At 40.5% G+C, this 24,458-nt stretch overlaps 1 protein-coding gene across 1 annotated transcript; it reads right to left on the reverse strand.

Annotated features, from left to right (window-relative positions):
* LOC102226345 (transmembrane protein FAM155A-like) lies at positions 1-24,458 on the reverse strand. Its single transcript, XM_005813317.3, has 3 exons — positions 23,239-24,458; positions 5,137-5,308; positions 1-3,865 (listed from the first exon to the last, which is right to left on the reverse strand). Exons 1-3 carry the CDS (start codon positions 23,923-23,925, stop codon positions 3,567-3,569), a joined length of 1,158 nt encoding a protein of 385 aa, XP_005813374.1. The 5' UTR covers positions 23,926-24,458; the 3' UTR covers positions 1-3,566.

Here is a 24,458-nt window from a genome sequence, read left to right on the forward strand (position 1 = left end):
TCATGTTTAACATAATTTATATTTATTTTCCTTTGAACAAAATGTTAATAAATGTATTCGTTTCACGTCCAAAAAAGGTCATGACTTGTGGGACGCATTTTTATAAATAATTTTCATCCAAGTCTTTTGTAGAAAAAAAAAGAAAGTAAAATAGCAAACTAAAGCATCTCTAGTATGACAATATGACAACTTTTATCATATTTTTTCTCTATATTTAAACCTTTTCTCATTTCAAGCTTTGTCTTTTCATATATATATATTTATATATATATATATCTATATATTTTTAAAGACCTCTTTATGTCATCCTTTTAAACATCCAACTTTGTCCTACTCATCAACTCACACCACTGCTTTAGACAACAGAAAAATGTGGCAAAAATCTCAAAAAACAGACAAAAACCAAGGAGCCGAACAGAAAACACAGAGATTCCAACGGGTGGGGGAGGGGCACCAGGAGAGGCAGGAAGGGGCGACTTTTAGGGGATCCCACATCCTCAGGACATATTTACAACAGAAAGGACTAGAGGAAACGAAGGACAGTGGCTGGGGAGATTTGAGGCGGGGGGGGGTTCATCTGCATAGATCCACAGGACTCAGTCAGCTAATGATTAAGGGGGCGGAGCCAAATATATGGGAGGAGCCAAACATGTGGGGAGAGAATGTCTTCTCCCATCTGGGAGGTCGTAAAAGAAGGGTCAAGGGTCATCCAACTGGGACAGATTTAACGGTTGTTATCTTATGCCGAAGAGGAGTCACTCATACAATGTTTCCATCACTAAAAGTATTCGAACAGATCAGCTGTTAGAAAGCAACCATGTTATTAATGCAATGTTTTCTCGGTGATTCGGCTTTGGATAAATGTCTTGTTTTTGTCCTATCGCTAGTAAAAAAAAGGGGGGGAAAGATGATTGACTAGAAGGCGCCATTTGAAAATAGGGAAAACAGCATAAAAGTGTATGGATCAGCCCTTTAAAAACTCCTCACACTCCTTGCACACTGACTCTTTGCTAGTCAGATAAAGAATGTAACTGATCAACTCGTCAGGTGATTTTCAGAGTAGGTAGTTTGATTGACTGACTTGTACGAACTCTGAGATCCTGAAAAGCCAAACTGACCGCAGGAGAACTTGTCTAGAAGAAGAAGCTTAACCCTGAAGTGTTTCGATTTCACCACTTTCTCCCCCTTTGATGCCAGCAGACGCCTCATTGGGCCAAACATCACCCAAAGATCCGGGAGCCTCATTCGTCAAGTAAAATATTTGCGGCCATCTAGAGCGGCCAGAAAACTCCTGAGTTCCAGTACTCTACAAGAGGACTCAAATAGGATCCCACGCAGGTTTCACTGCCACTTATTTAGAGGCAAATAGGTTGGTTCCTCACCTCTGTGTATTTAACCCCCTGCACAATGTCAACGGAAACTTTTGGGAGATGCTACAATTTAAATGGGAGTATCTTCAACCGATTGGGTGTTGAGCTGAAATGGTCTCTTGACTAAAACAGCACACCAGGACACATATACACCATGTACTTTCTGGTTGCTAATTGGGCACATTGTAAAGAAAAACTCTGAAGTGAAGGGATTCGTTTTTTTTTTGTTGTTGTTGCTTTTCCAATAACTTTCGCGCTTCGGAACTGAAACAACAGCGACATCGCCTTCTATGGGAAGCCATACATGCCACCAATCTGGTTAAAAAGTTATCCAAAAACATGCCAAGTGATGGCCGCTTTTCACACAGGTTTAAAACCACTGGTCAAAATTACAGTTTTGATTTTTGCAGTTTTTTTATGCATGACTTCCCATCCTCCTGCCATGACATGTGCTTCGTTGTTCCCGCGTTGAGCTGAGAAGGTTGCAGGGATATGTCCCGGTAAATCCAAGTTACATCCTATAATTCCCATGTAAAGTTTTCAAACTGGAATAATATCTATTCCAACTATTGTGGGTCATCTAATCAAAGGTAGAAATTTGAGTTTCTATCTAAAGAATTTAGATTTTGATGCTGCAAACTGTTTTGAACTATTTTATTGAGGTGTTTTAATTGATACCTTGTCAGGTGAAAGCAGTAAGGAATTTTGGTGAAAATAAAGTGAAATTTTAAAAAACAACATTTTAGAGTTCAACATTTATCACAATAAATCTTTCACTTTGACTCAGTTGTCTTGTTGCACTTTAATTTAAGTTTATTTATCGTGTTTATTCTTGTGTGTAAAGAGAGGCACTTTATTAGTTGAGGCATGAAGTAATTTCTTACTAAATTAAAGCGCTTACTGGTGAGAATTAGAGCGGTTTAGGGTCACAGGAAAACGGCTGCAAACAATAAATGCCTTTTCTTATGCTTGTAAGTTTAGAGCAAATGTTTACAACTCTGCCTCCTGCTGTTTATTTTGATATCACCCTCTGCCATGTTCTAATAAGTCCCAGCTGTCTTTTATTATAGTCAAATCTGCGGTTTGTTTATAACTTTTAATAACTAAGATGGGGATACTGGTGCATTTGTTTTGTAGGAATACTGAGATGAATAGTAAAAGTTGTTTTCTGGTTGTGGAAACCCAAACTGGACCAGTTAAGAAGTGGGTTTTGCACCATCTATGGTTAAGCAGCGGAACCGATTGGTGGGAAGAGCCTATTTATGGAGACAGGTTCATGGTTGATGAGTGAGGCTCCCTGTGTTCTGGCCTTTCGCAACTCCAGCGTTCTCCCACACAACCAATTTAATCAGTAAGACCAGCCACTGTGGTGTAAGGTGAACTAAACACTTTAGAACAAGCAGCGTCCCGTCAAAGACTAAAATGAAAACGTTAAAGAAAACGCCTCAGACAGTTGCAGTATCACTAACTTTTCCACTTGACTCCCAACTTATCCAACTGCAGAACAAGTCAGAGGAGGAAGCGAGTCTCAGAGCACTTAAGGTCCTAAAATGCTTAGGCATGTGCCATTGTAAGGGGTTCACAAAAGATCTAGTAGAAAAAAAAAACATAAGCTCGACAACAGAACACAGGAGAACCACATTTCTGAGGGAAAGCATGACCCACAACTAAAGGATGAGCTGATGCCAACAGACCCTTGAGCAACAACACGTACGGCGCACCGATGGAGATGAAGGATTGAGAGAAGAACAGATCGGAAATGTCAAAATAATCTGACACCCAGGGGGAAAAAGTGCAGCAAAAATCTAAAGGTAACGATGAGCTGGAATGCACACGTCGTCAATGTCCGCTTCACCCACCCAGACACTGAAACCAGAGGACAGGGAAGGTAGGAGAGGAAGGAAAACAGGGACGATATGCTAGAAAACATTTGGATGAGATAGAAACAAAGAGCAGGTTTCTAGTGGCAAGAGGTCAGTTCTTCGTAGGGCGTGGTCCCCGAACATCTCGGTTGGGTCGATGTCCGCTCCCAGCCCAGTGATCTCCGGTTCAAGCCCTCCTGCATTGTGTGATTGACGCTTCGTTTGGCAGCAGATCGCGGTGACATCTCTGGCACGTCTCGCCAGATGCGTCCCTGGCGGCCATGACACTGTAAAAAGCCATAACCCCGCTCCCCGACACCCCCCATCGAGGGGTTCACTCCTCGTTCGGAGCGGCCTCCTCCGGTGAGAAAATGGCGGCCACGTCCAGCAACGTAGAGTTATGCGAGGCTGAGATGATGATGACAGTTTGTAGGAGGACGAGGGCCAGCAGGCATATCTTCAGTCGCCCGCTGCACAGTCTCGGGCTGGCGGCGGAAGTGACCGAAGCCCCCTCGGGCTGGCAGGAAGAAGCAGTCCTTTGAAGCGTGCTGCCTGAAGGGCTGTCCATTTTGGAGTCCCATCGAACGTCGCAGCACTCCGCCTCGCCGTCTGATGGATGGTCTCCCAGGAGCCCTGGGAAAGAAATGACACAGGATGAAAATGTTGACAGATGACGGCTGTGTTTGGGCTGCAACAAGACTTTTAACAAGCAGACACAATCAACAACCTGCTAACAAGCTTTAAGTTAAGAAAATGAAACCAGATGCTGTGTGGGTTTTTAGAGATAACTATATTTTTCAATCCAGTGTATCACAGTGTGGCCTTGTTGCTTTTGAATTGCAATGAATTGTACAAATCAAAAGTTTACATACACCCATCTATAAGAATGTTTCAGGCTTTCATTGAAGAATTTAATCCCGTCTTCAGTGAATTTTAGAACAAAGAACCGGAAGCAAAGGCTGGAGTTTTAGTCTTCAAATGATCTGATCGGCACCGTCTGAATTTTACATGCAGGCTCAAAAACAAACACACCCCATTTAAATTGAACCCTGAAAAGTTGACCGCTCTTCTTGGCAGAAGAAAGAAACTTCATTCACGTTTGACACAGAGTTGAAGCATGGTTATAAAATACAGCAGGTAAAAGTAGTATTTTTCAAAGTAAACATTTTTAAGTGCACTATTGTCATGAAATTTGAACCAGGTGTTGATAATAAACCAAGTAATCCATAAATAGAAGTATTAGTACACATAACTTCCCTTTTTAACTTATTTCTTTAATTTTCTTTTTATGTATGGATTGCTTCATAGTAAACATTTATAAATATATGTTTAGTATGAATATTGTGATGTATTCAACACTTATTTTATCCTCTGTAAATCTATGCAACCGGATAATAAAAAAAATTCAAATTAGAGGACATTTATTCAAATATGTATATAGTTGAGTCAGTATGCATTATTTAGAGTAGAGAAAATTCACAAAAGATTAAAAATTGTCCAAATTGTCGCTTTCTAAACATCATTTGAGACATTTTCACGCTGAAACGGCACTGAGTAAAAGAAAACTTCGCTCATCTTCCCTCAGACAGGTAGTAATAACGACTTCAGGCGACATTAGCTCCTCTGTGGTTTAGTTAGAACTGAACAAACTGTAGTAAATACAGAGACACAAGCCAAATTCAATTTATCCATGCAGTTTTCAAAATGTCCTTGGATGCTCGCTGCAGTCCTCAATCCAGCCACTAGATGTCATCAGAAAACCTTCAGAAAGACGACTTCCAGCAGGGACGCCGTGGAGTCAATAAGTGGATGAATTCATTCTCTGAATCATTTCATAAAATGATGTTTACTTAAAAAAACGAGCCATAGGAAGTCAAGGCCAGTGTTCACACATGCATATTAACCTGTGCAGATGAAGCTGGGGTTTCCGCCGTGGATCAGGTCGTCGTTGTCGGGCAGGATGAACGGGCAGCTCTGCTGGACCTCCAGGCAGTACCGATGGCACGGTATCTTCCTCTGACAAGACTGCTTGATGTTGGGGAAGTACTGAGCACAGAGCCAGGGCTTATAGGCCATCTGAGGAGGAGGAGGAGGAGGAAGAGGAGGAGAGAGAGGGAGGAAAATGACATAAATAGATGCAGGTTCATGATCCCCTTGAGGACTGGAGGAAGTTTTCTGCCTCTGCTGGGCAGAAAACCCAGAGCTTGTGTTAATATCACATCCAAACAGGAGCCAAATGACTTTTGTTATTTTATAATAAGCAGTAATTACCTGCTTGCTTAAACCACTTAGCATCTAATAGGAATGTTTTGACAAGCACAAAGAAACCCAGCATTTAATGCAGTGAAAGCTGAGGAGATAATAGCCAGGCTAACCAGCTGCTTGTAATCTACTGCAGGCGTTTTGCTCGATTTGGTGTGTGTCACCACGGTTTAAAGCCAAAACGGGTTTTCTCCTTCCAGGAAGAGCTTCCTCTGGTTTAGTTTAAGCCAGGAAGTCACATTAGATGGACAGATTTATCAGATTTAAAGCAGACAGATGGTGGCATGATGCAGCCAAAACCGGGTCGGGAATCGTTCTTAGTTTTAGCTGTTATTATATTATAGTTATTCAGCAGAGGGACCCATCATAGGAGACTAAAGTGCTTTTAAAAGTATTTACATCCTTAAGGATTTGTAATGTTTTTGTGTTTCTGTTGCACATAAAAGTTTCAGATCAGCAAGTAAAACTTTTATATCAGACAAATAAAACCTGTGACTAACCAATTAAGTCGAGCAAAATTGTGCAAAATTTGAAAACCACCGACTTATTATTATGTTTCTGCTTATAAAGATTATTAGATACATCCTTTATAAACTAGAACTATGTTAGTCCACGTATTCAATCATCTTAACAGCAGCAGAAATACTTTGTTTTAAATGAAAGCAATTGTTTGTTTTAAAGTTTTGAAAAACTGTAAAGGTGGATCTGAAGTATCCAACTAGTTCATGCCAACAGCAGACATTTAAAAAAAAATAGAAAACGAGGTGTGTAGGACAAAAACAATAAGAATAAATTCAAGCTTTTTTAAAAGTCCACAGTGCTGAAGGTTTCCCCCAGAAAACATGTTTATCCCGGTGTTTGGGTGGTAGGGCAGTCATTCATCCAGCGGCCCGTCGTGTTTCTGAGTTAAAAAATGTTTTAAATTAACAAGAAAATTGAAAATATCACTTGATAATCATGTGTTATTGGAAGATTAACACCTGAATACCAACTATAAAGTCTTTAAAAAATGCAAACATCTTAAAAAGATTTAAAGAAATATGCAATGCTTAGCCTGGTGGGGCACAAGTAAAGCCTGGTGGCCACCAGGCTTATAATACAGTGGAGGAAACCCTGGTGCTGAAAAGCTTGATTAAAAATGTAGAGTCCAAAATTATTATGAAGGTCTAACATTTAAATATGTATTTTATATTTTATATATATAATATATAAAAATAGCAAAAACTAGTCAACTTTGAACATTTTTCACAATGTAAGTTTTTTTTGTATTTTATGTGATAGATCAACACAGGGTTGTGACTCAAACTTTCACCTATTAGAAAAAAAATACAAAGACTATATAAGACTAAACAGTCCTGTGAAGACAAACCTGTGATTAATGTATTAAAGGCATTTTTATTTACATTTTATGGCCTTAATTACACGAATTCAAAACTTTAAGGATGTGTGGACACCCTGACCCAAATATTGGAGGAATATAAAGTAAGAAAGGAATGACAGAAAAAAGGCAAAAAGGGTACAGCTTTGAGACAAAGAGGGAAAGAAGGAAGGAATCAATGCTAGAAATGAGAAACAGAAATAGGATGAATACAGAGTGTACTTGTATAGCGCTTTATCAAATCCAAATTCACCCATTCAAGCACACATTCATGTGTGAATGGGTGTAGGCAGCTACTACAGAGTAGCCAAAGCTGCCCTGGCGAAGACTGACATGCACCACCGGAAAGAAAGCTAGAAAATAAATGTTCTCGACATTTAGCAAATAGAAATAATTTTGGAAATTGTAACTAACTTAAAAGAGAGAAGTTTGGTCTGATTTAACTTCAAACAATGAGAGAATCAATGCATATCTTTTAATTTAGACTCAAATGTAAGTTAAAAACTTAAGAATGAAGCTGGCCGCACTGTATTTTAATGGAAATTTATGTAAAGTTTGCTGCTTTAAGGTGATAAAATGAGAAAAAGCAAGAAGCTTTACTGCTGTGAACGTCTCAGTGGAGAACCTGTTGCCAACGTTGCTAATCATGGAAGCACAGAGGAGCATTGGAGATGTGAAAGGCGGGACAGTTCGCCGTCAGGTTCATCACAGTTTGGATGTTTGGTTGAATCACAGCGAGGTAAATCTTCATCCCTTCCCCATGCGGGGACTCGGATCTGCTTCCTGTTTACGCCAGCAAACAAAGATAACAAACCCTGCGCAGACAATTATAATAATTAGAGTAATCTGATTATGGCGACGGTGATGAGAACGATAATGGAAGAGCAGTGTGCTTTGTGTAATCAAATATATTGCCGACATGCAGGACGTCGTGTTTACACTTCATGTGTGCTTTCATGGAGGAAATGTCTGGGCGCTTCAAAGCAAAACGGAAAAAAAAAGGTCAACTCTGTATGCTTTTATTGCCTTGGTGAAAAAAACGTGTTCTGTCCATTCAGACTATAGCATTTACAGCTTTTGTTGTGTTAGAGGGGGGCTTTTGTGGATGATTCACGCAGCCAGATTAATTCCCATGATCCTCTGCGTTTGGCAGCTGTGTTCTTGTTGTAGAAGAGCTCAACAGCTGAACAGCGTGGAGGGGAAACCGGCTAAAAATCACTAAAAAGATCAACCGGCCTGAGATGTTGAAGGTAAGGATTGTAATAGAAAGTGGGCGGGACTTCCTGTTTCCCCCCCCCAATTAAACAAATGCTGCTTAATTTAAGATGATGTTGCATAAATTCTCCCAGCGGTGAGACAATCCACGCAGGGATGCCGCAGCTTTTTCAAAAGAGAACCAAAACAATACGGCCGCTGTGAGACAGGAAATCTGGGTCCTCCTGTAGATGTATGCAGGCAGTTGCCAAGGTAACGGCTTTTTCTGCTTTTCATTAAAGCTCAATGGGTGCTGCCCCGCTCGCTGCCGGCTTTTGCTGTCTGTGTGCGTGCACATTTTAAAAAAAAGAAGAAGAAGAAGAAGTGCATCCAGGTCTGCAACTCGTGTGCGTGCGTGCATGCGTGTGTGTGTGTGTGTGTGTGTGTGTGTGTGTGTGTGTGTGTGTGTGTGTGTGTGTGTGTGTGTGTGTGTGTGTGTGTGTGTGTGTGGATGTGCTCGTGCACAGCATGAAAAGGGAAGCGTACAAGAGCAAATTGAGTTAGTCAGGAAGCAGGCCTAGAGTCTGATTTGATCAGTCTAATGTGTGATCAGTGTGAATGGGAACCTGGCACTCAGAGTCTCTGTCACCATGCAGCTTAGGCTGCTTCAAACAATGCACCGGAGCCCAGAGCCGCAGATGGAGCAGCGCACTAAGCTGGTCAGCGCTCAGCTGATTCCAGACCCAACATGCCCACTACTACGTCTGCCGTCCAACTGGCGGTGTGGTTAAAAGCAATGTTAAGGTGTGGTGTCCAACATTTCTCTACAGTGATTTCCATTATATAAGAAGCACACAGTAGCTCTAAGTGATCTGCAGCCACAAGATGTCAACACGTCATCACATACAGCTGCATTAAAACCTGATGGTTTTTCCACCAAATATTGATGTCTGAGTTAAAACATTACTATTGTTGTTTCTCATTTAAAATTAACTTATTTCAAGTCTGAAAGCGCTGCATCTTTTTCCTAATTTTGACCATTTCTCATTTTCTGCAAATAAATAGTAAATTTTTGCTTGGGATTTCAGAGACATGTTGCCAGTAATTAATAGAATAAAAGAACAATGTTCATTTTACTCAAACATATATCTATTAAAAGTAAAACCAGAAAACTCAGCATTTAAATGTTTGTCACAAAACCTAATTTTGCTGGATGATAAATTGTCCCAGAAATGATAATATTGTTGTTTTGAGACCATTTTAAGTGATAATGGCATAATAGTGCATGTTTGGTCTCTCATGGATTAAACTTTAATTTTGTAAAACTCACTTAACACTGGGAAAGAAAGACATTTTAAATAATATAAAACAGGAAACAAAAAAGAAATAAAAACTACTTATAACTGAAACCATAATAAAATGAATTATGACCTCTCTCTAAATAAAATAGCCAATTGAAAAACATTTTAAGATCATTTAAATTTACTATACAAGTAATTGATTAATTGGGCATGTCTCTTCCAGTGTTGCACATCTGGATAATTTCTGCCCATCCAGCTTTATGTTATTCTGATTAACGTTTAACCTCCACCAATTGATGGCTTGAAAAGGTTAAAGAGTTGAGATATAATCATTTCCTCACCAATGTAAGCAGCAAGCAGAACAATCTTATACGCCACCTGCATCCACAAGCTTTAATTATAGCAAAAACTTGCAAAAGAGGTGACAAAGTTAATAAAGCGCATGCATTTATTAGTACAGTGGTGTATACCTCGCAAATCAAGCGCCAAGTGAGCCATGCGTGTTGGCTTAAGCTCCGACAGTTTGTAAAAACTTTAACTGAACCTGCTGTGAAGTATCAACACTCCGTTTCGTTCCCAGCAGGACGGCCTCTCCGCACACGTAAACACACACACACACACACACACACACTCACGCCCGCACGCGGCGGCTAGAAAGCGGAATGACAAGAGACGGCGACGGCGGCAGCGGCTATAAAAAGCATGTGAGTCAGCTGCAGAGTGAGATCCCAGTTAGAAGCTGAATGACACAGATCATTACCACTCGCACAAATCACAGCTCTGGTTGAGCAGGAAGCGGCTCTCGCACTACCTGGACTATTTTCAGCTGCTTTTCTTTGTGTGATGATAGGGCCCGGCGTTTTATTTATTTATCTTTTCCCCGGCTACACAGTGTGGCAGTTTTCCAGCCTCACAGTGGGGAAACAAAAGGGATCACCTAATCCACTTGATCATGAATGTTCTCACATGGCTGGTTGTTCCAGAATGTGTTGATAAAACCCCTTAATAAACTAATAATACAGCAACAACTATTAGTCCCTTTGGGATTTTGTGACCAGAATCAATCAGAATCATTGATTTTGAGGGGCGAATTCAGAAAAACCTTCAGGGAATTTTGCGATATTAGGGTTAAGGTAAGGTTGGCTAAAGTTAATGGGAAACCACCTTATTTGTTTAACTTTAAATATTGTTAGTCGATTATTACCAACAAAAAAGAGACACAATTGACCCTGAAAACTTCTGCTGACGCAGGACTTTGATGCTCTTCCAGCTCGCTCCGAGAGTCCGCCTCAAGCCGCTGACGCAACCGCCGGATAATCCGGCAGGAAAGGCAAACACTGTCTGCCTTCCCCGGTGCTGATGTCCGCACTCATTCCCATCCAATTCCCCGCTGATGTAACGTACTGTATACAGGTGCTCCGGAAAATGACTCCGAGACAGAGCGGCCCCATCGAATTAAACGGTGTGCAATTTTGGCGGATTTGCTGCTTCTTCGTCCGGCCATCTCCTCAGTTTAACAGGGTCAACGGAGGTTGATGTGGAGGAGCTGGAATGTGCTCCGGAAAGTCGGGAGACAGGAAAGTCTGTCGACGAGACAACTATTAGTCATCCAGGTCATTAATCTAGCTTTATGGGAGAGTGGCTGGAGGAAGGTGAAAGAGGAAAACTAACACTGCACAGGCCCTTGAACACACCATTCCTGCAGTGAACAAGAGCATAAAAACTGGCCAGAAATTATGAGAAAAGGAATGGATCTAAATATGGTGGAGAAAACCTGCCAAATACTTGAGGATGAGACAGAAAAACTGATTAACAACTGATTAACAGCTGATCCTCAGAGGAGGAGGAACTAAGAGCAAGGAAAATATGCAGTAAAAGTACCTCCTCTCTGTGGTTCTACTGCCATCTGCAGAAATTTAACATTCCAAATTAGAACCAACCAATCAGAGCCAGGAGGAGGGTCTTAGTGCTGTCAATCACTCTTGTGTACAAGACAAGAAGCAGCTGATTAGCATCTATAATGCTCAAATATCTGCTCTACAATTTCACTTTTATTATTTTTTGGAGATGCCCATTTCAAAAACAAACTTTGTGGTTGAATAAAAAATATATTTAAGTTAATTCTTTGAGGGATATAAACTTATCTGGACTTTACTGGACAATCATTCAGAATAAAGAGATGATTTAAAATGACCCAGTCAGTAAACAACATGATTAACCATCCATCAATTATATTGATAGGCTCTGAGAAAGCTTGAGCCTCAGAGAACATGGAGTCATAGCGTTCTGGAGATGTCTGACTTTCATATGAGAATACAATAAGTTTGAGATAAGCAGCTCCCTTTCCCTGAAGCATGTTTCAGGGATGCTTACTGAGAAAACATGATCATGAATGTGCATGGGAGGATTTACCATCTACCTGCTTCTGCGTCACAATAAATTGGCTCAATTTAAAAAAAACAAAAAAAAAAACGATACGTCTGAGTCAGTTTATGATAAATAAAACTAAACCCATGCATTAGAAATCAAAGTTTATAACACCCAGGTTGAACCAGGCTCTGAAGCAGACATGCAGCCCTCAACTCTGCAGGTTTAGAGGATTGGCAGGTGGATTAGAGCTCAGAGAGAGCGCTGGAGAGGTCACAGTGGTGACTCCAGCATGAACGCATCCACCAGTTGCTCTATGATGAAGATGGACAGATAAATGTCCAGAGGTGAACCACACTCAACTCTGAGCTTTCTTTAGTGAGGTTTTTGGCTTTTCTACTGAGGCTGAGGTACATAAAAAGAAAGGAAACAGGTTTATCTCTGAGACATAAAACTTATTATGATGACTGGACATTTCTATGGTGAACAACTGCATTCAAGGATTAATCAGATCTATGGAGAGCTGCAGTTCTCTTCCTGATTTTTTTTCTCATGATGTCACGCAAGGAAACCATATATTTGAGGCGTTGTGACTCCATTTTGCTAAAATTTCTTGAAATAAAAAGTTTATGAAGACACAAGAGCTTCAAAATGTGGACCAATTTATTTAAAATCCTAGTATTACTGTATATAAACGCCAAAAGTTTAATAAAAACAAATTAACAAGGTTTCCACTCTCATTACTCTGGCATTTTAGCGTAAAGAAATAATTGTAGCAATTATAACTTTTGTAAAACATTACAGATTTACTCTCATGTAAACCAGCCAATAAGAAAATATCATGTTTGAAAAAACTCAAATGCAGACAAAACCAAGTATTTTTGGTCCCGTTTCTAGTGCAAATATCTTCGTTCCGTCTTATTTCAAGTGTACTAATTTACAAGTCACCTTTCAGCAAGATATAGGAGCTTGTTTTAAGTCAATAATTACTTACTATTGATGAAAAATTACAAGCTAAAAGTGAAGTAATGTGTCAGTGGAACAAGAAATGTTTTATAAATTAAAATGTCTTGTTCCACTTTTTAGCTTCTATTTCTTGCTGAAAAGTTATTTGTAAGTCAGTTTTGTCTATTTCAAGTGGAATAAGATATTTGCACAAGAAATTAGACCAAAAATACTTTGTAATATTTTGTTTTTCCAAGTGTACAAACCAAAAGGAAGAATCTAAGAGAAATAAATTAAAATGTACAAAAAATATATGCAATTAAATGTATATTTTTTACTAATGTTTTATGACAAAAATAAGCTGTTGGTAAAAACTTTTGAAATTGATGCAAAGCACGTTTTCCACTTCAAATGAGAATAATCCTAGTCTGAGTCAGTGCAAAAAAATGTATAGAATGATTATGTTCAAAAATTAAAGACTTCCATAATAAAAAAGATGAAGCTCTAAGATGCTGGCTCAGTGGAAGGAAATAAGATTCATTCATAATTCATACCAGGTATCATTGAGCAAGTAATGATGTCGATTGGAAAAATTTTAATCCAGAGTTCTCCCTCTGAGGATCATAAATGTTTGGGCCCCTTTTCTTTAAAACTGTTGGGACCCAGCCATGAATGATTGGTATAAAAACGATTAATCCCAGAATGAAGTTCTTGTACAAACCTTTAACCAACGTATACAACTTTACATCAGATTGCTCAATATATCATGACAGGTGGGTATTAAAACATTGGGTTTGGACTGTGTATTGCAGGATTTTTAAATTGCTTGAGTGCAGACATGCCATGTCATAAGCAGGCTTGTGGTGTAAACATTTGTTTTATAAGATTAATGATAAGTAAAGTCATTTTCACTCTGCTCACTATGTTTTATCAGAGTTTTTTCCGTTCCTCTTTTCACATTAAACTACTTAAAATTGTCCATGAAATGTGCTAAACGGCATTTGTTATCGTAGAGGCTAATGCTAAGCTAAATGACTTTTATTAATTTGACTAAAGAGCTTTATGTCGCTGCTGTAGCACACAAATGATGCTTCCAAATGATTTATATGGTCATTAATGGAGCTTTAAAGACTATTTCCTAAAATGCTGTGTTGCTGTGTGATGTAAACTAATCTTTCTTAGCTAAAGGCTAATTTGGTTTATTTTCAGATTCCCACTTTGGGTTCTCATTGCAGTTCATATTGAAATGTGACATAATTTCATCATTTTTTAATGGTTGTTGTTTTTATTCTTAAACCTGCTTTATTTTCAGCAGGTTAGTTTCATAATTCTTCCATTTCCTAGTTTAGTTGAGTTGCTATTTTAACTGAAATGTTTCATGTTTTTGTTAATAAACTCATCTTATCTGATATTATTCCACACATGTATTCAAATCTATGCAGTACTGAACTTAAATCCTTCATCTATTTAACAACTAAGCTTTATCAGGTAGGTATTCATAAGCAATAAGAGACTAAAAACTATTTCCTGATAGTCATCTGGTTCCCAAATTGTTAAATCAACCAACTGTTGCGCAACACAATCAATCATTTAACTTATGGACAAACTATTTCCTTTAAAAATCTGGTAGACAAAATATTTGCAGTCGAGCACAAAAGCTAATGCAACCAAATGGGAAATGAGAAGAAGCTTTAAATTGCTGAAACTGCTATTCTAATCTGAACGCCACTGAAGAGTTAGGAGAGGGGTCCCGACAGCAGCAGCTCTCAGCTCAGGTGGCCACTCTGCGGATCCGACCGGGAGAGGTTCTGAAGAGGAGGTCGAGCAGGAGGATCGTTGGTGGCTCTGATAATGGGGTGACATTCAATCTACACTTGCTAAATGGAACATAACTCTCAGCCAGATTGTTACGTGTTTCGTCTGCAGCGTTGCGGTTCAGGAAGTTGCTAATGCTCTGCATCAGTTTCCTGTTGTCAGCAGTAAAGTTGTTACTGTTGCATTTTTAACCAATGATATCGAGCTTTACCAGCAGATATTCTGTCTAAGAAGCTGCCTCAGCACAGAATAGTTGGCCAAGCAAATGTACCATATGGAAGAATACAAAAACAATACAATCGTAACTGTGTTGGTTGGTAGCTTGAGACCCAAACACAAGATTCATGCTCAGTTCAATAACATCAGTAATAAAGATTCAACACTAGGATTTAAAAACTTAAGAACAGAGCTAAGAAACTGCTGTATTATAGCTAATTATTAGTTTTTACAGGCAGGGTGGCCATGTTGGATCTTGAGGTCCCGTTTGAATAAAGAACCCATGCAACCTTTCTGAGCCTTTTTTTATTTCTTCTTGAAATAGCCAAGCTACAAGACTTTTCTTGGCTTTGCTACAAGAAATAGCTTGGCTTTGTGAATAATTTATTCATACCCCTGGTAGATTTTGTTTCAATTAATCTTTTTAATTCGTTCATTTGAACTGAAACTAATATTAACATTTTGAGAGAATCTGGTGATTGTAAGGAGGCCTTTCAGCCGCAAAGACTGGGAGCTCAACTCCACAGACAGATCATCAAAATACCAATAAAAACCTGCAAAATGGTTGTCAACAATGATAAAATTAATTAATTAAGATTTGGATGTAACACCAATACATCAAATCCTTTGATTATTGAGCAGCACTGGTATATAAATCATCTCTAATATCCCATTTTTCAATAGAATGTCAATAAAAAAATGTTTTATTGCATATATATTTCCACAGCTCTTCCCCTGCCCCACTTGATGGTGCACACTGCTGGTCAGCAAGCTGAAAGGAAGCTACTAAACAATTCCCTCATTAAAAGAAGCCAAAACACAAAGTACACCGGTGCCACCTGTCACTCTTCTTAAGGTTTTAACACTAGACTAGCTACACAAGCTAGCTTCTTTTAGATTAGCAGAATAGTTACTCTGTTTGCATTACTTGAAAAGTAGTATTAATTTCCAAATTTAGACAATTTGTTGCTCTTCCTTCCAATTATACACTACTTTTTGATTACGCTTAATAACTGAGATTTTAAAGAGAGACATAAAATCCAAAAAAAATAAGATTATGTAGCCGGCAATTCCTATAACAAGACATCATCCTCAATCATCCTAATGGAGCTTAGCAGACAATCTGAATATACATACACCAGAGCTGGATAGAAATAGGTCTATACGGTCGAATTAATAGGAAATACAGGTTATAATCACGCAAGAGTAACCAACAAACCCCCGACGCTCTACAAACATCCCCACCCCGCCTCTAATACACGTTTTATTAGCCAAACTCTGCTGTGTAATGAAATAACATTAACACAAAGCAACGGGGCTGCGCTTTCAGCCTCATATCTGCCCCAGCAAAAACAATCCACTTAAATATGTACGCAGACAATAGCACCGTCTCACTAATTGATGTCACGCACTAAATGAATGAAGGCATTAGTCTGATCCTTTTCATGGGAAAAGAACATCCTGCTTGAAACATCTTCATTTTCTCACAGTTTATGAAGGCAAGCTAATGAATGTTTTGACTATAATTAAATTCTGCATGTTCCATTATTGCCTGAACAGGAGAACAGCTTGGCAGCTAAATGCGAGCCATCTCCGGGGAGGATTTTTGAAAGAATTAGTCACTAAGACACATCTGTCCGTGTTTTCTTCAGGACAACATACAGTAATTCAAAGAAAGCAAAGGTACAAGACGGGAATCTACATTTATTTATTTAATATTCAGTTGTGAAAAAGTGTCTTCTTTAAACAGGGTTATCTATCCAGTCAGGACCGTTCATTTTTAATCAAATTTAAATATTGCCAGTAGATCTGAATCAAGCGCTAAGCCCTGATTGGTCGACAGAGGAACTGCCTTCACTTGATGCAGCTTAGCCACTCCCTCTTTAAAACATCTAGAAAAGACAAATACATAAATTTAACACACATACTTTCTCCGCAAAAATAATTTCCTGACACAGATAATATGATTATTTTTCACCAGAGAAAAATTGGACCACATGTGAATAACTACAGTGATATTTTGAATAAAAAAAACTGAAGGATATTAGCAAGAGAGTTCCTGCGAAAGGTTTATATCTGAATAACAGTACTGTTCCCATTTTGACAAAAACATAATTTTATCAGTTACAATGAGACATTTCTATGTATTTATTAGATTGATGTGATAAATCAACTCAAAGTAGCATAGAAATGTAAAGTTGTAAAAAACAATACTTCACTTTTCATCAATAAAATCTGAAAAGTGTGAAGTGTGTGTGTAGTGACCGATGTGCTTAAATAAAATCCAGGGCAACCTACTGCTTTAAAAAAAGTCACATAATTATCAATCGGTGAACAACATGAAGAAAACAAAGCCAACAGATGAAGCAATAAAACATGGTAGTGGCAGGATCATGCTGTGGTGATGTTTGGACAGTGAAGGAGTTTAGAGTAGGGGGGGAAATGGATGGAGGTAAACACAGGGCAGGCCCGGAAGAAACCCCATTAGAAGGTAATGTTTCGGTTAGCACATTAGCGTTTTTGCTAACTTTAAAAACATCTTTACATTTTTCCAGATAAATTCTAAAGCGTTAATTTATTTGGTCATTTTGTAAACTTTCAGCTGAACAACGTTTGACATCTGTGTTGAAGTGTTAGTTACGAAGAAGTTGCACATTTATATTCATGCTCTTATTTTGAAGTGGGTGAAGAGTGTTTCCACAGAAGTGTCATTTCCTCCACTTATGATGTTTACTTTGTGCCCAGAATGCATTGCTGTAGAAGTACTTCAGCATCAGCTTCCATTAAATACCATGTTGGTATATCAATTTAGCGTTAGCAGGACTAATGTTTATGACTAATGCAGATTCCAGATGCTGATCCAAATCTGACTCAGTGCTACATACGAGGCTACTGAATCCATTTGAATGTCTGCAGCAACTTCATGGCAAAACATGTATAGCTAGCTAGCTGGAGCTGGTTGGCTTAAATAAAAACGGTGCATTAGACTAATTTAACTTACAGAAAACTGATTTTCCTTGTTTGGAGTCAAAGTGTTTTCTAGTGCTAACATTATGGCAGATGTTGCTAGAAATCTTTTAAGTAATCTAAATTGTACCATAGGAAATTTAGTTAAGCTTAAACAGAATCAATTGTGTTCCTATTAACAGCGACTATCACTAGCCTTCACTGACAACATTATCAGATAGATGACTCATCTGTAACTAAAACGCCACACAGGTGAACTAGGTTAACCTTTATATGTATATTTTGTTTTGCTTCAGGTGGATCTGAACCGCTCCCCGGCGGACAGCAGCAGCTCACAGCTGTGAAGCTCTCCGCTGCAGCAGCGTCCTGTCTCCTCTCTCCCATCCTCATTAGCATTCAGCTCAGGGCTCGGCCCATTCATAAATGTGCCTGTCCCGGAGTGGGACAGGCATTGCGCGGGGACAAATCCCTCTCCAAGGTCAGCATCCACAAACGCTGCAGGAAGCCACAATGGCGGAAAACCCACGTGAGCGCACCGCTGTGGGTTCTCGGAAACACTCGGGCAGGCAGGGAGTGCAATGAACTGCAACAGTCTGTCAGTCACCGACGCACTGAAGGTTTAGTAGGCTCAGTTTCAAACGTTAAAGTTTGCGGTTGCACCAAGACAAAAATTATAAAAGTGTGAATCCTTTAGTAAGCCACATAAATGTCTTATCAAATGGGAGGTACCGTGGGGCGAGTGAGAGCAAATCAAAGCAGCAGCAGCAGCAGCAGCAGCTCCTGTATGCAATCTCCTTCCTTTCTCAGTCTACAGGCAAAAATCGGTGCAACAAAAGCAAATGTCAACCGGCCAGATCCAGAATCAAAGCCAGAACGATGATGCACAACTGAGGCAACTGCAGAGCAACTCCTGAACCATCACCGAGCGAAAAGATTTCAGAGACACCCCAACAATTTGGCAGCAGATCATTTTATAAAAACAGTCCCAAAAGATTTACAAAGGTAATCACCGGTTTCCAACCAAACCGCATTAATATTCCTCGGAGGATTCTGATGAATGTAAATGAAATACTTGTTCTCCTTTTAGCAAAACTAGGTGTCTGTCTGGCTGCTTAATGCTCCATTATGTCCCCCAGCTTGTAAATGTTTAATGCTGGCCAACTGAGGCCAGACACTGGTGAAAGCATTCAGGGCTCTCCACAACAATACAGAGCCAGACCAAACATATCAGACATTAAATATGGCAAAACACTCAAGATAGAAATAATGTATTTGGATATGACAGCAGAAGGTTGGTAATCGGGGTTAATTACTAATTATATTACTGAATATCACTGTTTATTGGTAATATTCTACCCACAGTGGGGAATTAGTGATATAAAACTCCATGAAGAATAAGATTAGCTGTAAAACAGTATAAAAACTTAAGTTAATTACCTCCTGATATTCTCTGTTCAACAAGCACTGATGTGAAAAATAGTAATATTCACATTTGGAATGTATTTACTATTAAGGCAACTTTTAAAGCCACTTGGTTCCTCTGGATTTTATTTAAAAGAATCAGAGTTTGTAGGAATTTATTTTTTCACTGTATCACCATGGGGACAGCAGGTTAAGGGTCACACAAGATCCTAAAAAGACTAAAATTGCAGTTTCTGGTTGTAACGAAACCCACAAAATCTCAAGACCATGGAAGAGATTAGCAAAAAGCCGTAAACAGGTCATGTGGTCCAGTCAGATAGAGACATCACCGCTCAGCTACTCGCCCTATTTGGGTCGCAGGAGCTGCCTACTATCAAATAAAGGACGAGGAAACACAGAGTGCCCAGTGTGAATCAATAGAGATCAACTTCCTGGTATCGCCGCTCAGTAAAGACCTGAGATCAATGCTGATGTGTGTGGATGACAAGGATCTAGAGCCGTAGGACGCCGCGGCTTATGTCCTCCTTCTCACTTAAGCGCATCACTGGCTAAGATCAATGTTTCAGTTTGATATCAAGAGCGTGTGGAGCAAGGGATTGGAGTACTGATGTAGTGAAAGTGGGGTCAGAAGTGGCAGGAACATGCAGGGGAGGAAAAAAAAGAGGTTTTAGGAGAAGCAGGCAGATAAGAGCCGCTGAGTTTCACCGACTCTGTGACTACTTAGTCATGCAGGAGCCTTTCAAATCCACAAATGAGTACCAGGGAGGATCCGGGTGCAGACACCTGCACTGCCAGTTCATTATTCTTGTCAAATTATTATGAGTTCTGAAAAAGTGTGGATATTTCGGTCTCGTGCAGAGATAATGTTGGGCAGGCGCCGAGACATTTTCCTCCTGGAGAGATCCGAAATGAAGATAGGGGCTTTCAGGGCAGCTGGGGGGTCTTTCCCGGGGACAAGTAGGTTTTATTTGATTAAAAAGGTGACTTTTTGCATCATTTCAGATGATTATTATTACAGTAATTACAACAAACAAGGCAGACTGTTGAGTGAACTGCAATTTTCCCATCCTACGTAGACATTTTGACAGAAACTGCGCCTGGCTACTCTGTGGGGGTAGCCAAGAGACAGCTGGAGGAGTTTCTGTAGCCGCAGACAATTATCCAACTTCTTGAGGTCTGTTTTCTACAAAAAAAAAAAATAAAATAACTTCATATTTTTCAATATAAACTACCAAGACAACAGCAAAATAGGCTAAAAATGCAAAAATATGAGTAGCCTTTAAAATGTACTTTATATTTTGGCTAAAAACTAAACATTAATAGGGTATTTGTATGATATAGTGACATCTAGTGGCTTAAATTAAAATTTGCAACCAAATAACGTTTTTCCAGTTTTTAAAAAAACAAGACGTGTAATTTGCAGTGATGGGCAAACTTCCACTAATCCGCCAACAGTGTTTTTGTTAACTTTGAAAACATTTAGCACATTTAGATTCCCCTAAATTAATTTTTGCAGATAAATTACTTAACTGTTCTGTAAACTTTCAGGTGAATAAAGTTTGACATCTGTGTTGAAGTAGTTAAACGTCAAGCTCTTATTTTGAAGAGGGTGTCTTAGCTTATTTCAAAACAAAAAAACTGTGGGCAGGAAAGAACCAGATATAAACATAAATACAATACTTAAGGACATTATAGAACATGTCAAAATTAAATTAGTCCTCTTAGTGATGTAATTTGAACTGCAGTTAGTGTGTTAGCATTAGCTAATGCTAAATAGCATTTTCGCTTTAGCGTTAGCAAAACAAATGTTTATGATTACTTCTTTGTATACTTGTGATTAGTGTTCAATCATTTTACAGAGTAATAAAGGCTAGATTGTGTTTTATTATGTCTTTATGTTCAATCTGGTACAAATTAAAATGTGTTAGCCTCATATTTATTATGACTTTAAGGAAGAGTGGTAATTATTTAAATCTACGTGAATCAATATCACAAACACCTCAAGTAGTGAGACAAACATGCCTTCCAACAAGCTTGTCGCCTTACAGAAAATGAAAATAAATAAGAATTTGTTTTATTTATCAATTATTAACTGCCTCAAGATCAACTGTTGGTCCATTTTACACTTTTAAAACTCATTTTCTCCCTTCAAACACAAACCCAACTTCAATACATAAAGGCTGAGACATGTCTGAGATATTACATCTGTTTTATCTGTTTGGGAAATCGCAAAAATAATGTTTCTTTTTGAAAAAGTCTCAGTGGTGGCCGGCTTTGTTAACGTCAGAAGCTTCATTGTTTCCTGACATTGTGAGCCGTTACCTACTTCTGCTTTTTCAATGTTCTGTCAGCATGAATGAGTGGATGGATGGATGGATGAATGAATGGCGGGCTTCCAGAGAGTCAGATGATGGAGGATCCCATTGCGAGGAGCCGCAAACACCGGCCGTGTTCGCCTTGTGATGCTTCACCTCAGGCTAGAGGAATCAAAGCACCACCTGCGGACCCCCGGAGATGCTCCCGTTTAACGAAACGACTCGAAAATGTCAGAGATCGTCCTCCTGGCAAACGCTTCCTGTGAGCGAGACAATACGGCGCAGATCCGCTTCTTTAATGTTTCCACACTTTGCAGCTCGGAGGGTCGAGGGGATTGTGATCTCACAGGGAAAACACACGAAACCGTCAACTTAAACCGCTAACCCTCTCCAAGGCAGGTAGCCATTAACTCCATCAGAGCGCCACATTACCGTTTGAGTCATGCTGCTTTTTCTGTAACACATAAAAGGCCAGGAGAAAACCTATAATCAACAAAGGTGAAGGATAATGGTCACTGTTAAGGAAATTAGCAGCATGACTAAATGACTGTTTTCACTACAAATGCCAAGGGGGTGAGCGCTCTGAGAATGGATCTGAGCTTGTTGGAGGATAAAAACATGAAATCAAGCTCAGGAAAACAGACATTATGACAGAAAGAAGAAATCTGAAACTTATCCTCTAAAAGCAGACATATAAATAGAGTCGTATCAGCGTTATATGGTCTAGTCAAAGTCCAGATGAATTGCAAGAGGGTGCCAAGATTTAAAAACTGATTCTTTCCATCCAATCTGCAACGAAAACAAAAGTTGGGGCTGTAATTTAAGACTAAAGTCATACAGAAAATTGACAAACATTTAATTTTTAAGTGAAATTTAGTTCAACAAACATCAATTTACAACCGATGCATACAAATGTGCACTTTTCAAATTTCTTCTCAATTCTCATTTATAAACGGCCACCATAATTCACCATGTGGACAGTACAATCATCCACTACTTTGTGTTGGTCTAATTCATAAAATCCCAATAAAATAAATGAAATATTGGAGTTATAATATGCTAAAATGTCTCATTTGAATGGATAGGAATACTTTTTGCAACGGATTACGTCCTAAAGATGCTAAAAACTAAACAGTATAAAAATAAAGTCAGACAATCTGGTAGTTTTTTGAGTTTCTTTAGTTTTTGCGCCAATGCAATGCGAGTCTGTTACTAGTTGGGTGAATGGAGGCCATCTGGGATTGGCCAGGGCTTCTGTGAATGGAGCCGGGGTAGCGCCATTCAGCAGAAGAAGAAGAAGAAGAAAAAGAAGAAGAAGAAACAGCTCGGTGCTGTCCGTGGTGCTGAACTGAGCCACAGGCAAATCAAACAAACCCAGAGGATACAGGCGGCCTGCTGATGAGCAAACACACATAAAAAATGGACTTCCAGCACATTAGGCAGGGAAACCACCTCTTGACTTTAATGAAACTGCACTCGATGTGGAGTAGGGCGGCCACGGTGAACACCTGTCGGACTGCGACAACACACACACACACACACACACAGGGATGTTTGCAGAAGCTATCAGCCTTATTGTATAGGTTGAGGCCGATTGCAGATTTTGCGCTAAAAATAAAATAAAAAATAAGGGATTCACTAGCGGGGCCTCCATCTGCACTAAATACAATGAGGAGATGAATGAGACCGGGAGTCTCCTTGGATCTGACACCCGTCTCCATGGCGACAGGAGCAGGAGGACCAAAACTGGCATCTATCCGGGCCCAAATCAACAGATGGCCACCACATCACCCCCTCCTCCTGCATCCCCTCCCCTCCACCTACCTTGCACTGCTCCATGCACGTCCTCACCGAATAAGCCCCCGGCTCGTATTTCTCCGTCAGGAGCTCAAAGTCCTCGTATTTCTCCTGGGCGTGCTGGTCGTAGCGCTGGAACGCCTGGACGCACTCGCCGCATCGCGTCGCGTCGCCGTCCTCCAGCGCCCGGACGCTGCAGTTCAGGTTGTCCGGGCTCGCCGAGCCGTCGAACAGGTCCAGCAGGGAGTAGGAGTTACAAAAGGACAGGTACAAGTCGCTCATGTTAGCGACCCGCGGGCCCTGCTTGTCGGAGAGGCCGCGGCACAGGTCGTCCGCATCCGCGAAGGCGAAGCAGTCGCCGGACGAACTGTCCCGGTGGCGAGTTTCGAGGCGACACAGATGTTTGGTGGAGTTTCCTAGAAAAATAGCGTGGGGGTTCTCTGTGAGGCTGATGTGCACCGAGCGGGTGTGGGGGGAGCGGAGGTGGGAGGACGCGAACTTGTCCGGGGTTCGGGCCAGCCTGGCCTCGGCGCAGAACCACAGGCGATCAGAGAGGAGGACGGTGAGGAACAGGAGAGATGCCAAGGACAGTCGCCATCTCTGCGCCCTCTCAGAGTCGGTGAATGGCTTTTGGTGGTCGCGAGGGGGCTCGAGCCAGATTTGGAAGCCGTCGTCGTCTTCTTGCTGCCAACACGTCCCAGCACCCCTGGTCATATTTTGGGAACCGGCCGACTCCACCGTGGGGGCTCCTCTGCCGCAACAGTCATGGACGTCGGGAGCCGATCGCGTTTTCCTCCCCTTAAGAGTCGGCTAGTGGGTTGTCCCGGCTTTCCGTCGCGCTCAGCGGAAATTCCCATCCAAAGGAGCGTGGGCAGGGTGGGTAATCAGACTCCTGCGACCGCGGGCCGCATCCTCCATGGCTGTCCTCCCGTCCGCCCCGAGCTGCCGCGCGGCGCCGCTCCGCTCCGCTCCTCTGCGTAGCCGCGACTCCGCTTTTAGAAACACTCACTGACGCGCTTACGTTTTCCCCGGCCTCGGTCGTGCGCGGACAAGGGCGCTATCGTCTTCCAACATGGCGAAGGACTGTTGCCTTTTTGTGTCAGCGCGATGGGGCCTAGCTACAGCCTGCTACGGACGTCTTTTTTTCTTTTTCAAGCCCTCGCCGTCTTCATCAAGTTGCCGCCATGTCCGCCAAGAGACGGTGTGTGTTTGCAGCATCCTGCGTCAATTCGGCCACGACACGTAGC

Source organism: Xiphophorus maculatus, chromosome 24 (genome assembly GCF_002775205.1).
Source record: "Xiphophorus maculatus strain JP 163 A chromosome 24, X_maculatus-5.0-male, whole genome shotgun sequence".
NCBI lineage: Eukaryota > Metazoa > Chordata > Actinopteri > Cyprinodontiformes > Poeciliidae > Xiphophorus > Xiphophorus maculatus.

Coding starts and splice junctions, on each gene's coding strand:
- LOC102226345 (XM_005813317.3), bottom strand. CDS start 23,925: ATGACCAGGGGTGCTGGGACGTGTTGGCAGCAAGAAGACGACGACGGC. Junction 5,309..23,238: donor CGTGCATGGAGCAGTGCAAG/GTAGGTGGAGGG, acceptor CCTCCTCCTCAG/ATGGCCTATAAGCCCTGGCT. Junction 3,866..5,136: donor CCCCAGCTTCATCTGCACAG/GTTAATATGCAT, acceptor TTTCTTTCCCAG/GGCTCCTGGGAGACCATCCA.